Genomic DNA, 14687 nt, shown 5'->3' on the forward strand with positions numbered 1-14687 from the left:
AAAATTGAAGCACAAACAAAACAAATACTTGGATGATAATACAACTACCAACAGGAGTGCATTTACACAGGACAGCTTGACAGATGTTACATGTTGAATCATTCCAAACCCATCTTAGGCAGCAAATGACCATTGATAAATCGTGCCCACCTCAACAACTAAAAATTGCATCAGGTAATCAGCAGATGATTGAATTTTCCCCTTCTAGAAGTCCCCATACCACAACTTACAACAGAATCCCCAGAGCATAGTCTATAGTTTCCACAAGGTTATGCAATTAGGCCTTTCAGGCTGCAGCACCTATACACGTTAGATTGGATATGGTTTACTGCTAGAGACATTCGAGTTAAATTGGTGCATTTCTTTACACTGATTAGGCCTCAAGGGCCTTAAAAGAGGATGAGAGGAAGTCCTAAAAGGACTTAATTAAGGTGGAGAGAAGTACTACCAGTGGGTAGGGCCTTACAATTGATTGGCAAAATAGAACTCATAGAGCCAATCACAAATAGCTGGGACAAGGCTGCAAGCTAAATCAGATGAATATGTATGTTATTGTTTGTCTATGAATTTTATTTTTACTTGCTACACATTTATCTATGTGAAGAGTTGTGAGAGACTGTTTACTACCAGTGGATGCAAAAGATCCTAGCCATTGGACCGTTCAAATTGATTAGGACAGTAAGATCCATATCCTTCATATGAACTACCCATCACTGAGGGTACATGTTTCGGTGAACCACGTCATCACCAAAAAAAAAAATCTTGATCATAAATCCTAACCCTTGTTTATTGGCTTGTAAATGAGGTATTGAGAAAACAACATATCTACATCCAATGTGAAAAGGCCAAAGACTAGATGGCTGTGATCTTTCAATTTGTGAGAATCTAGGGAACAAGCATCCAATTCCTCGGCCCCATGATTTGTATAACGGGCCTTAGTTACTACTAGTGGGGCCCATCACCTAGCATTATGAGCCCCCACATCTTGCATATAGATGGTTAAGAGGAATAGAGTAAGAAGAGGACAACACCAGTCCACAATACATGAAAATGGTAGGAGATTTGACGGCCAGAAGCAATCAGTGTATGGTCCATACATAATGGGATCGGTGATTCCAATGGTGTGGCCCACGTGATGGATGGATAGGTCTGATTAGCTAAAAACGGTAAAAGTGGAATATACCGAAAAGCTAAGGCATACATCATAATGGGGCCACATAAAACACATCATGGTGGGTCCGTTCGGAGAGGAAAGAGAAGCTCACGTATTTAAAGATGCTTCTCGATGGAAGATGGAAGATGACACTGCTCGATGGTGATGAAAGATGGAAGATGACGCTGCTCGATGGTGATGGAAGATGCCGCTGATCGATGGCGATGGAAGATGTCATAGCTTGAAAATGGGAAAAGAGCAAATGGCGCTTGATATCCCAAATCCTCTTCTAAATCAGATAAACCTTTCAAATCTGAAATGGTGTACATTTACCATTATTTATAACAAAAAAAAACTATTAACGGTCATACATGCAAGAGGGACCATTTTCTGGATGGTTAAGATCGTATTATATAAGAAAATCATAAATATTAAACACTTAAACATTAGACGGATTATTTGAATGGTCAGGATAACTCTATATCATTGCCACTATTTTCATGAACGAATCACCACTATTTTACATTATGTACAAAACTCACAGGCTTTTACAGAAGAAAAAAAATGGTAAATCTAGCTTTGGAAAGGGGAGGGCTCTATGGGCCCCACCATGATGTATCTTTTTCATCCACGCCATTCATCCATTTGTCAAGATCATTTTGGTATTGATCTCTAAACATGAGCCCTAACTAAGTCTCAGACGGACCATAAAATGAGAAAAATCTAAACAGTTGGACATCCACCATTCAAAACTTCGGCTACAGTGACGGATTTTAGCCGTAGTCAAAGCCACCCCAAGTCTGTCGGCCTTACCTAGTTTTTTGGTAGTGGTTTCTATTTATACCCACTTGACGCATCATTAATATCATTTATACCCACTTGATGCATCATCAATACCATTCATAGCATACATTTTAATTATTTGCATTGTATTTCTGATTTTTATGCTTTACTTATATGTATTATTTTAATTGTTTTGTGCACGAACCATGATGGGTTCACTCACTGGGGCTGGCCAATTGACGGTTTATTGATGGAAAAACCATACAGATGGAATTGAAGCAGATATAATGACTTAAAAGCAAGAACATGAAGCCAAACCAGTGGATGATTCATAGGATCAGTGGCCGTATTTAACCGAAGACGAGATTACTTTGTTGGATCATTTGAATAATTAAATGGGACATGTGTTTCCTATTACTATTTTATTTCTATTTTTAAATGACTTCAAATTTAGATTTTTTTTTTCATTTTTTAATAACTTGATGATTCTAATGACTTAATAAAACTCTCAATTTAGTTTTAACTTTTGTTCTTGATTTTTTTTTGGATGTGTGGTGGTGAATGTTTGTGAATGGATTAAGTTGATATGAATGTATTGATGGATGTGAATGAGAACATAGAATTCATATTATATTATGCCTCTATTAAATAATGTGAGTCACTGATTTAAGTACACTAAGTGTATGAGTCATGGACCATAACTCAGGTCTAAGGGTGCACACTCAGTACTTGAATTTCGGGGCATGACAGAATGGTACAGAGAGAGGCTTTCTAAAAAGTTACTGTGACCTGTAGGTTATGTTCCCACTTAATACCCCTTTACATAATTGGTAGATCACATTTAATTAGAAATTGTACACTTAGGATTCCCTATTTGACTATAGTGCATTAGGAAGAATGTAGAAAAAAAAAAAGGTTCCCTGTTCATCGATATATAAAAATAAAAAATAAAAAAAATAAATGTACAAAACAATGTTAGAATGTTTCCATGTACTCTGATTTAATAATATTTAAACCGTAAAGTTATGTTAAAATATTAAATTCCCCAAAATCTTGCTTGCCAGAAATGGACAACATTATTTACCCTAATTATAAAATTCGTAACTATAAAAATATAATTTTGATCAAGGTGATTCAAAAGCCTACTCGTAGGAAATCTGAATTTAATATTAAATGTACTAATTTAGGGTGTCGGTGTAGCCAAGCTAGAATTTGTTTGTTTTCGACGGATCGGACCGTGAGAATTTTTGAAATATTTATAATGAGCAGAATAGGTAAATTTTTATAGAGATAGTAAACTTATAATAGGATCTTCAAAAAAAAAAAAAAAGAAACTAATTTGTAATCTTAAAGTACAGGAGAATATGATAGAAATAACAATCATCAAACAAACAATCAATCTACCCAAACAGGTGTCTGGTCCATTTAACTGTTATACTTTATTTTGATCATTTACTCTGGTTAAATTAACATTTTTTTAAAGTACTATATATATATATATATATCATTTATATATATATATATATATATATATATATATATATATATATATATATATATATATATATATATATATCATAATACAAAAAAATAAAAATAAAAAAATCTTATAATTATTTGTAAAAAAAATCTAATAAAATAATCCGGTATCTAAAACTATCAATAACATCAATGTGACCAGAATTTTTTTTAAAAATAGATTTCAAATCTTGAGGACGAGATTTTATTTTAAGGGTGGGAGAATGTAACAACCTGAAATTTTAGGTGCGAGTTTACCTGTACGTAAGGATGTACGATTATAGTTTTACACTTGTTCAACTGTACACTTATATATCCATTGATATTTATGTAGTTTAACCTGAATTTAAGCATAGGGAGCATTTTTCAACCATTTATTGATAGGATGAATCATTAAATACTCTAATATTCTTACCCATAAATTAAAACTAACCATTGATATAACCTACAACCATCAGATAAAGATATCCGACCATCCACTTTGAATTTGGACCACCTGATCAAAGTAAACTAATTACCAAATCTTCACATCTACTTGTTCGCACATCAAATTAAAATTTGAATCTGCTGATTTTGTTTATCACCTATAAATATGCTTAATTTACCGTCAAAATTATGATCTAAGCATTTTACACCGATGAACTATTCACTTAAATCTAACGATGTACATTTCTAACATAGTAGGACCATTTACATGTGATCTAAGTGGAATTTTCCTAGTGGTCAGATCTGATGATCGGTTAGAAATGTACATCGATGTACACCGATGAACTATTCACTTGTTATGACTAGTCAAACACATCACCTTTTCATCATAGTAGGACCCACTGTGAAGATTCAAACCGATCATTAGATCTGACCACTAGGAAAATTCCAATAATAGACAGGTTTAAGCTAATTTCCAAACTTTATGGCACACGTGATTACCAAATAAGCTCCATTTTTAGTCCATAAGTTGACAAGATCTAAGAAGTTCAATGAACGAGGTGGATTTTCCTAGTGATCTACACCGTCCCAACTATGTGACCCTAGTCACTATCAATCCAATCCAGCCAACCATCCATCATCACCACTCACTCATACATTGTTAGATATGTCTTGTCCTTTGGTTCATAACCTAACATGATATAGCAAAGCGGATTAGCGGAATAGATTACTCATAAGGAACAGGATGGACCCCATATATCAATGGAAAATAAATCTGTAACAACTCCAAATTTTTCCGGTTCCTTAAATTTTAAAAAATTTTAAAATTTTATTTTTTAAAAAAGGAGATCAAATTGGTTGAAACCTCCCTCATCATTTTCTTATCCGTTTTATCCGAGTAACTCTCTTTTCTTATTAGCTGGTCTGATGGTTATGTGGGGCCCTCCCATATGTGGGGACCCCCTCCAATCCACTTTAAACTCATTTTAAAGCGTAGCGACTCCTCCCTAAGCCATTTCCTACCATTTCTAACCCTTCTAACCCCTTCTCTTTCAAATCTCCATTTCTAAGATCCTAAACCCATCTCCTTACTTGCATGCACCATCTTCAACCCATTCTAACCCCTAATCCTTCTAAATCATCTTTCTATCCACTTGCTCTTACCCATTTGAGCACAAAACCCCTCCTTTAAAGGGCCCACAACCCACATTCCCTCGAATCCATCACCTAACAACCATTCTCTCCAAGAAACCTCCATCCCTTGTTTCATTCTTGAGGAAAGGAGTGAAAACCCAATCCCATGGCTTTCTTTGAAATGATAACGTCCATCTTCTCCATCTTCATGCTCCTATCGCTCATGGGGAGGAAACAGGTGGCCCCTGATGAAACCAGGCCATGTAGAGAGAGAAGGTCCAAGAAGAAACAAGATGCCGGTGCGGGCCCAAGCATCGAGCGGAGGTCAAAAAGCGATATCGATCTCCTAGCCCCGCCTACAAGAGCGGTACTGCCGGGCATTGAGTACATCAAGTTTAAGAACCGCAAGGTGATGTTCGAGGCGCATGTGGACGAAAAACTATTCGGCGAGCATCAACTACTCGACCACCTTCTCGAGAGTGGTTGGGGCCCGATGTTCGAAGGAAAGTATTGGGCCTGCGAGGGTCTAGTATGGACCTTCTATGCACGCCTACAAAAGCCCTCTGTCGAGCTGCTTAGATTCTCCATTGGTCTTGGCAGATAGGAGGCTTGCGTCGACGTGGATGTGATTGCGTACCTCCGCAGGGTAGAGTGTGGAGTTGTTCGTGCCAGTGAGGATAACATATCAGAAAGGCGGATAAGGGACCACCACATGCACCACTTATGAGGCTGACTTGTTGAGAGGAGGCATGAAAATAGTGTCAAGTCATCGTACCTGACCCTTAACTATCGCCTACTCCACCACATTTGCACTTATAACATGTATCCGAGGTCGAGTAACCGCACAGAATGCACCCAGTTTATGATAGAAATCATTTATCGAGTGGGACAGGGAGAGAAGGTTTGCCTACCTACACTTGTGTTAACTCAAATTGTGAAGGCTGTGCAATCCCCTCAAGAGAATCAAACACTCCCATTTGGCTGGTTGATCTTTAAGATAGCCCATAATTATGGGTATAGACAGCCTGAAGAGCTCCCCGTCCCAATCAAGATGATCAATGAGAATACTCCTAACAACATAAAGATAGGCCCTAAGTAGCATGGGGTCCGCACAGAGGAGCTCAAGGACGAAGTGGAGGAGGACAGCGAAGATGAAGAAGTGATCGAAGCTGAAGAGGAGGATGAAGAAGAGGAAGGAGGAGAGGCCCGGGACATTGAATGGGAACATACCGCCACTCTTAGTGAGCGCAAGAGTCAGGTTGTGCTCGACGCCTGCCTAGCTAAGAACGAAGAGAACCAAGGAAACTTCGAAAGAAGACTGAAGAAGTTGTCCTGCACAATGAAAGCAATCCTGTGCTGTGTACGGGGAAAGGGAGCACCTCCTCCTTCGCCGAAGTTAGAGGATTAGGAGTGTGATGCTAGCCCTCTTAAGTAATAGCTTTTAATAAGGCCTCTTTGCTTGTTTTAAGTCGTAGGTCTTTACGCTTCCTAGTTACTGGCGACCCTTGCATTTTCCATCTTTGTACATGTAATGCTTTTAGCATTTATATCACTGACAATTTTGTTTAATGAAATGCTTGTAGTTGCCTAAATTTAATCAATGTTTTGAAATATTATGGTAATTAATAATTCTTGTGTAATATCGCTATCGAAATGTGTATGTGCTAAATGTTGCATCCATGGGTTTAATGTTACTAAATGGTATGAGCATGCCCTTCAGGACAATGAGGCCTTAGGGTGATGGCTGCCTAGTCCACCTAGCTCTTGGGGAAAGAGAAGAGCGAGGATGCACTGCCCCTAATGAGTAACAAGGTTGTCAAGGCGGAGCTGACTAGCCTGACGTAGGGAATGACTTACTAGATCACTTTCCAGAGGCGCCATCGAATCAAGGTGAGACCTCCTCGTATTGGGTAGCCCCAGCCATGGGCACCATGGAGGAAATGCTGCATGTTATGCAGCAGCAGCATCAATATGAACATGTTATGCTACATACCTTAGTGGGAGCCATGGCCCACTACATGAACCTGCCCTCGCCGGAGCAATCTGGGATGTCTGTCGCTCCATAAACCACTTTGAGCACTTCAAGAGGCTTAGGCCGTCCACTTTTCTCTAGCACGCATCATCCCAAGGAGGCCGAGAGTTGGCTAATTTGGCTTGTTAAGGCGATTCAGCCTCTCCACTGCACCGAAGTGGAACAAGTGGAGTTGATCACCTATCTGCTTGAGGCCGACGCATGGTGGGAAAGTGTGTTGAGAACCATCCCAGCCAACTTTGTATGGACATGGGAAGACTTCGAGACTCACTTCTTCTAGAAGTACTTTCCTCGAACTTACTAGATCGAGAAGGAGAATGAGTTCCTGTGCCTCCAACAAGGGGGGATGTCAGTGGCTAAGTATGAGAATCGGTTCACTGAATTATCCCGCTACGCCCCCTGGATAGTTGTCGATGAAAAGACTCGGATGAGGTGCTTCACTGAGGGACTAAGAGTCGGTATTCGCACCAAAATGTGTTGTGCGAATATCTGTACCTATGCTGAGCAAGTAGAGATGTCCTTGCAATCAGAACGGGATGGAGAGTGGGTCTCCTGAGCACGCCTCCAAGATGAGGGAATTTGTAGAAGTCTGGAGTGACTTCGAATGGAGGATCAGTTCTAATGGTGGCCTACGATTCTGAGGTCGCCTTTGTGTCCCAAACCATCCTAGATTGAAAGAAGAATTGCTAAGTGATGCCCATAACTCCAAGTTGGCAATGCATCTAGGAAGCACTAAAATGTACTGGGACCTCAAGTGGAATTATTGGTGGGATAATATGAAGAGGGAAATAACTGACTATGTGTCTCGATGCCTCACATGTTAGCAAGTCAAAGCCGAGTATTGCCGACCATAAGGCCTCTAGCAGCCCATGCCACTTGCCGAATGAAAATGGGACTTCATATTTATGGACTTCCTTTCGGGTTTGCCTAGGAGAAAGAAAGGACATGATTCAATTTGGGTGATTGTGGACTGATTGAAAAAATTGGCTCATTTCCTTCCAATTCAAGCTTCTAACTCGGCCGTCGAATTGGCCAGGTTATATATTAAGGAAATAATACGTCTCCATGGCGTTCCCTTGGAGATCGTGTCAGATCGAGATACACGGTTTACTTTGATGTTCTGGACCCGAATACAGGAGGCGATAGGGGTAAAGTTAAAATTCAGCACCGTATTCCACCCACAAACTGATGGGCAGATAGAACGGGTGAATCAGATCCTAGAAGATGTGTTGAGAGCATGTGCACTGGATTTCCTAGACAGTTGGGATGAGTGCCTTCCCTATGCCGAGTTCACCTACAACAACAGCTACCAAGCTAGCATTGGCATGGCGCCTTATGAGGTTTTATATGGGTGCCTATGTCGAGCTCCTCATTGTTGGAAAGAGATTGATGAGAAGAGCCTAATAGGGCCTGATTTGGTGCAGACAACCACCGAGAAGATTGAAATCATTAAGCGTCGACTTTTAATAGCCCAGAGTAGGTAGAAGAGCTACGCTGATATAAGATGAAGGGATCTAGATTCGAAGCAGGGGACCATGTGTTCCTAAGGATTTCACCAATGAAAGGGGTCTTACGCTTTGGTAAAAAAGGGAAACTCACCCCGCGATATATTGGGTCTTTCCAAATCCTTAACCGTATAAGCCCTGTTGCATATCGCTTGGCCTTATCCACTCCACTTGCTGGAGTGCACAATGTATTCCACGTCTCCATGCTTAAGAAGTACGTCCCCGAACCTACTCACGTCATCCGGTGGGAGCAAGTGAAGCTCAAAGAAAATGCCATGTATATCCTCCGACCCACTCAGATTTTAGACAAGAAGGATCAGATGTTGCGGAATAAGGTGATCTCGCTAGTTAAGGTGTTATGGACGCATCATGGGGAAGAAGCCACTTGGGAGATGGAAGCTGAAATCTGCAAGCACTACCCAAACCTGCTTAAGCAATATGAATAGGTACAAATTTTAAGGATGAAATTTATTTATAAGGGGGGTAGATTGTAACACCCGGCCCAATCGGGACAGTGTCATAGGCATCCACGTGTGAATTGATGCAAGACCATACGATTCGATTACATGTGTGAAATTATTACTGATAAATTAATCCGGATTAAGCCACTAATGTGATTAAATCCAATTATGTTCAGGCCAAACACAGGCCGTAGAGTCGGTCAACCCAATTCTACTAGACGACTATCTGTAAGGGTCGTGCATCGCCTAAGGTAGGACAAAAAATTCTGAAACTTTGGGAGGCCATAGGCCTCACTGGGCTCGTGGTCCATCGCGGACAACAGACTCGGACGACGCCTGGAAACTATTGAATCACGCTGTCTAGTCGCCACTTGTATAGTGCAAGTCACCCTAGCTTTGAAAATAAAAATCTGAATTTTAAAACAAATGGCCCCACTACATGGGACGGTGAATTGGGGCATTTTAGCCATCGGATTTCTTCTAAATTTACACCAAAAGCTGAAGATATTTGCCTGCACTCATCCACAAAATCTAACCCTTGATCGAGAATCGGTGACCATTAATCACAAATCGAATATTTGTGATAAAACCCTATGTCCCTTTGCCGTCAAACTTTAAATAGCCCCTCATCAGGCCATGGGTTACCTATCCCATGAAGTAGATGGGCCAGGGGGCCATTGGGGTAACCCAACAGCTATAGAAATGGGTCCCACAAGGCCATTTGAAGTAAATAACAGAACCCAAGGTCAACTGGCCTAAATCCAGGGTATAAAACACTTAAATCCCTCTCTCTCACTCACTTCCACAGAAACTCTAGCACACTCACCTCCACATTGTCAGGAATCTCAACTCTATTGCCGTAGGGTCAAGATACGTCCGATCCAAGGCGAGAACCGGAACTCCCATCCAACTCTCCCTAGCTAAGATAGCATGCATGCGTCTTGACATGGAGTTCATGTGATGCAGGGCCCCAGCACATCAAGTTTGCGGACCAGACAACGCTAGAGGGACCACAAGAGCTTTCGGTTGACAATAAGTGCAGACCATTACCTCTAGGTGGCCGATTATCATGCCTAGTGTAAATCATAGTGATTTTGGGTGATGTATGTGTATGCATGTTGTTGAATTTTAGGTATTACTTGACTTAGAACATATGTATATAATTTTCCTAAATTTGGGAAAGGGAATTAGGTCTCGAGGATCCCCTGATGTGTAGACAGTTGCTTTGTCGGTCAGTTTGGGGAATTACGAGTACAATTCCCAAAATGTTGCTAATGTGTATGTTACATGTTAGTTGCTGATTTGTATGTCATATGTTGGTTACTGATTTGCATGTTATATGAATGGTTGCTGATTGGTATGTTATATGTTATTTGGTTGATTTGCATGATATATGTTGCTACATGCAATTGAATTGATGTGAGTTAGGTGTATGGCTGTCCAATTTGTTGAATTGCTGAAACATGTTGAGCTTGATCTCCATTACTGCTAATCTCGTAAGATTGATTTGTCAACATGCAAATGTTTCATGGGATCTAGTGTATTGTTGCCCATATTGTCGGTATTCGGAACATGTTGGTTGTTTACTAGAATAGTTCATGAGAATTGTTAAATACATGCTATATATTTGTGCACATGTCCCTTTGTGGATTGGCTAGCCAATCGGAACTCCTTTGGGTAACCTTTTCGTTGGGTCAGCCTACGGGTAAGTTTGGCCTGACTAGTCGAACCGTGAATTCTCAATCGTAGTTGGACTACATGAGACGTTGTTCTCAGGCCGCACAGTCTGCGGTTCGTCTCATGGGGGCATATTAGTCCATTGGTCGGTCATCCTTGTATGTTAACCATAATTGTACACGCCTGCTGGAACTTGAGGCACCCTGTAACCCTTACGCCTACTGATAAACATAAATTGCAACCCATAAGACTTATGAGTCGGGGATGGTGGTATGGGACACTATGCCCGAGATATTAGCCTACACTAAGGTGACGAGCCTCCCCATAGTGACGAGTGAGCACTAAAGACTCATGAGCCGGGGATGGTGGTATGAGATACTATGCCCGAGTTGTCGGATGCTAGGGTGACGACCTCCTCATAGTGACCGTGAGAAGGACTCTAATGTCCTAACAGTTTTCGTATGAGCTTAAGAGCTATGGGAATGATGAACCCACAAGAGCTAAGGATCGCGAGAGTCGCATGACCACGACCATTAGAGCCGCGCAATCGGATTAAGGCAACGATTCGTCAGGGTATCTCGGTTTCCCTAACTTGCTAGATGAATAAACTTAACTAATCAACTTGGCTAACATGTGCATTACATGCATTAGTTAATTTTGTGATTTGACAGTCGTGGTCGCTTGTGAGAGTGTTGGTTCGTGACGTTAGATGGTATCGCAAGAGGGAGTGTTGTGGTGAGAGGCATGTATCATATCATTAAATCATGCATTGCATTAATCAGAGTATCTAGGGTTTTGTGAATGTATACTTTTCATAAAATTTCCTCTTGTGTATGATAATTTGTGTAACTTATTGTTAATGGTACCACTTAGTTAGCTACTCACTCCCACTCTTGGATGGTGTTTTAAAACACCAACTAGAACCTATCATAGATGTAGGGACGATGGAGCTGGATGCGCTGGAGGATGCCGGTGTGGATGATGAGGAGTGAGTGTACTTCTAGAGCTTTGGCAGGTCTTTCTAGTTCGGGTTTGGTGATCGTGGGATTGGGCCAGGGCCCTAGTCAATTTGGGTTATGTGTGTGGATGGGACTAGTTCCCTGTTTAAATGTTATTCTGGATTTCTTTTGGACTTGTGTATGGATACTTGCATGATTAGTAGTACTTGAAATTTCCATATGACTTATTTATGCTCTGTCTTTTCTCCATTGCCCATAGGATACTTTACATATAATCGCATACGAGGCCCGTTAGGGCATACATGGCACTCGGGAATTCGAGAGCCGAGTTCCTACTTGGCCCTTGAATTTCAAGGCGTTACACTTATTTATTTTTAATGTTTTCTTTAGGAGATTTAGTTTCAATCATGTCTATGGTTGGCTAAACCTCTTAGCAAGGGCTAAGAGGTGAAGGTTGTAGCGTGTTGGGATAATTTTCTTACTTTGATTTTTATTTTTCTTGAACCTCTTTGATTTCTAGTTTGAATTTTAAGGAAAATTTTCATTTTTCTATGATTTATTGTGACTCAAACTGCAATAGATACTGTGATAGCTTTGAATATCTTCTTTCCCTTTTCGAGATTATGAGATCGGTAAATCCTGTTGTTCACCATTGTCTCCTAGGCACGGTAAGATGATGGAACCCCTTCCAATCATCACAATACTCCATGTGTGGCTAGGTCAATGAAAAGTTCAGATTTGGTTTAATTGCTTCATCTTCAAATTGGATAGGATAGGACTCCAATTCCAATTGTGTTTATTGAATCAAGTAAGGTAGCATCCTAAAAACTACAAGTGGATCTTGGTGATCTAGTTCCCTTTTGATTATTGAAATCTCATTTGCAATTACTCTCTTTTATTCCAGATTTAGATTTAAATCTTCTTCTAATTCTAGTTCTATTTATTTTCAGAATATGTACAAGTTTAGTCCCTAAGGATTTGACCTCGGTCTAACCGAGTTATTACTATATTGCGACCCTACACTTGGGGTTGTGAACAAGTTTTTTATGTCGTTGCTAGGGACTACGGCTACGTTTTTCTGAGATTAATTAGCATTAGAATTAGGTTAGGACTAGGGTTTATTTTTTTGTTATGCTTTTAGGTTAGGATTTTTCTAAAATTGTTTTTAGAGACTAACATTATTTTTCAGTTTTGTAGATCCTAAAATAGTAACCCTAATCGGGTAACTTCTTTCCAACTCTCTCTTTTCTTTTTAGATTTCTTTTTTTTTTTTAAGTTTTAGCTTTCTTTCTCTTAGATTTTAGTTGTTTACTTGAGGGTTGCGAGTGTTTCATGCCCAAGTGGGTTTGTGATAACACTCTTCGTCTCTTGAGTGAAGGAGCATTAGTTGAAGGGTTGCTTATCCATCACCGAATTAGAAACGACTTAAGATCCTCTCAGTCAGTAGAAGTAATGGCTGAACATCAACCTCAACACCTAGTTGAGGAGGCCCAGGATGAGAATGAGTTGCATCATGCACCCCTGCCTCATATTCTACGAGATTATTTACAACCGGCAGGGGTGAGTACACATTACTGCATGATATTCCCATTGAATGTAGGAACTGTGGATGTTAAATCGAAGGTGATTCAACTCCTTCCTAAGTTTTATGGACTAGAATCCGAAAGTTCATACTTGTATATGAAAGAGTTTGATGAGATAATATCTACATTACACTTCCTAAACGTGTTTGAGGACACAGTAAGACTGAAATTGTTTCCTTTCTATTTGAAAGAAAAAGCTAAGTCATGGTTACATTCCTTAAGACCATGGTCAATTGGCACATGGGCTGAAATGACAAGGGAGTTCCTTAAGTTCTTCCCATATCACAAAATGAATACCTTAAATGAAAGAAATCATGAATTTTGCACAAAAAGAGGATGAGACCTACTTCTAATGTTGAGACGATTTAAGGATCTCATAAATTCATGTCCACAACATGGCTACGAAACATGACAGATAACGAGCTTTTTCTATGAAGGATTGACTTCATCCATAAGCCAATTTATGGAGATGATGTGTAATGGGTAATTCATGAACAAGGAAGCCGATGATGCGTGAGATTATTTTGATAAACTCGCTGAAAACGCGTAGTCATGGGATGCCTCCTCAAGAACCACCACTTTTAAGCCTACTTAATCAAAGGAAAGGGGAGGAATTTATGTTTTAAAAGAGGAAGATGATATAAATGCAAGAGTGGCCAAACTCACAAGTAAAGTAGAGGCCATGAAACTTAAGAAGGCAGAACCCAAAAAGACTGCGGAAGTTGCTTGTGGTATTTATGCTTGTAACATACATAAAACTGAAAATTGCCCAACAATTCCTACTTTTCAAGAGAAATTAAATAAGCAATCAAATGCCGTAAAAAACAACCAAAGACCTTTCCGAGGACTCACCTCAAATACATATAACTCCAATTGGAGAAACTATCCAAATTTCAGTTGGAGGAATGGACAAACGTCTAACCCACAAGAGGCCCTTACTCAATTTTTAAATCAAAAGAGGCCTCAAGCAGATACGGTTTAAAAATTCATGCAAAACCAAGAGCTATTCAAACAAAATACGGTATAAGCATTCCAAGATCTCAAAACAACAATGAGAATGTTTGCATTATCCATTCAAAGGATTAAGTCACACTTAGCGAGTGAGGAGAAAGGTATGCTTCTAGCCCAACCTCTCCCCAATTCAAAACCACAATGTAAAATTAGTGACCCAAGCTCTTCAAATCAGATGGAGCAGGCTAAGTCTATCACTACTCTTAGAAGTAGGAAGATTATTGATAAAACCATTCCGGCGAGGGTTGAAAAGCCTAAGGACCCAGAAGAAATTGAGAATGATAGACCTAGCAATGCCCTACATGAGGAAGAACTGAGAAAAGTGAGTAAGCTGATTGCACCATTCCCCTAACAGTTGATTGCACCAAAACCTCTAGCTAACTCATAGGATATTCTAGAGGTGATAAAACAAGTGAAAGTCAACATACCTCTGTTAGACGCCGTG

General features: G+C 40.0%; 1 protein-coding gene across 1 annotated transcript; it reads left to right on the forward strand.

Annotated features, from left to right (window-relative positions):
• The first annotated feature begins 8550 nt into the window (after nucleotides 1–8550).
• Nucleotides 8551–8997, forward strand: LOC131219989 (uncharacterized). Its single transcript, XM_058214969.1, has one exon. The coding sequence runs from the start codon at nucleotides 8551–8553 to the stop codon at nucleotides 8995–8997; it is 447 nt and encodes a 148-aa protein (XP_058070952.1).
• The last annotated feature ends 5690 nt before the right edge of the window (nucleotides 8998–14687 follow it).

Source organism: Magnolia sinica, chromosome 12 (assembly GCF_029962835.1).
Source record: "Magnolia sinica isolate HGM2019 chromosome 12, MsV1, whole genome shotgun sequence".
NCBI lineage: Eukaryota > Viridiplantae > Streptophyta > Magnoliopsida > Magnoliales > Magnoliaceae > Magnolia > Magnolia sinica.

What these genes read in the sequence shown, in the direction of transcription:
- LOC131219989 (XM_058214969.1), top strand. Translation starts at nt 8,551, where the DNA reads ATGAAGGGATCTAGATTCGAAGCAGGGGACCATGTGTTCCTAAGGATT.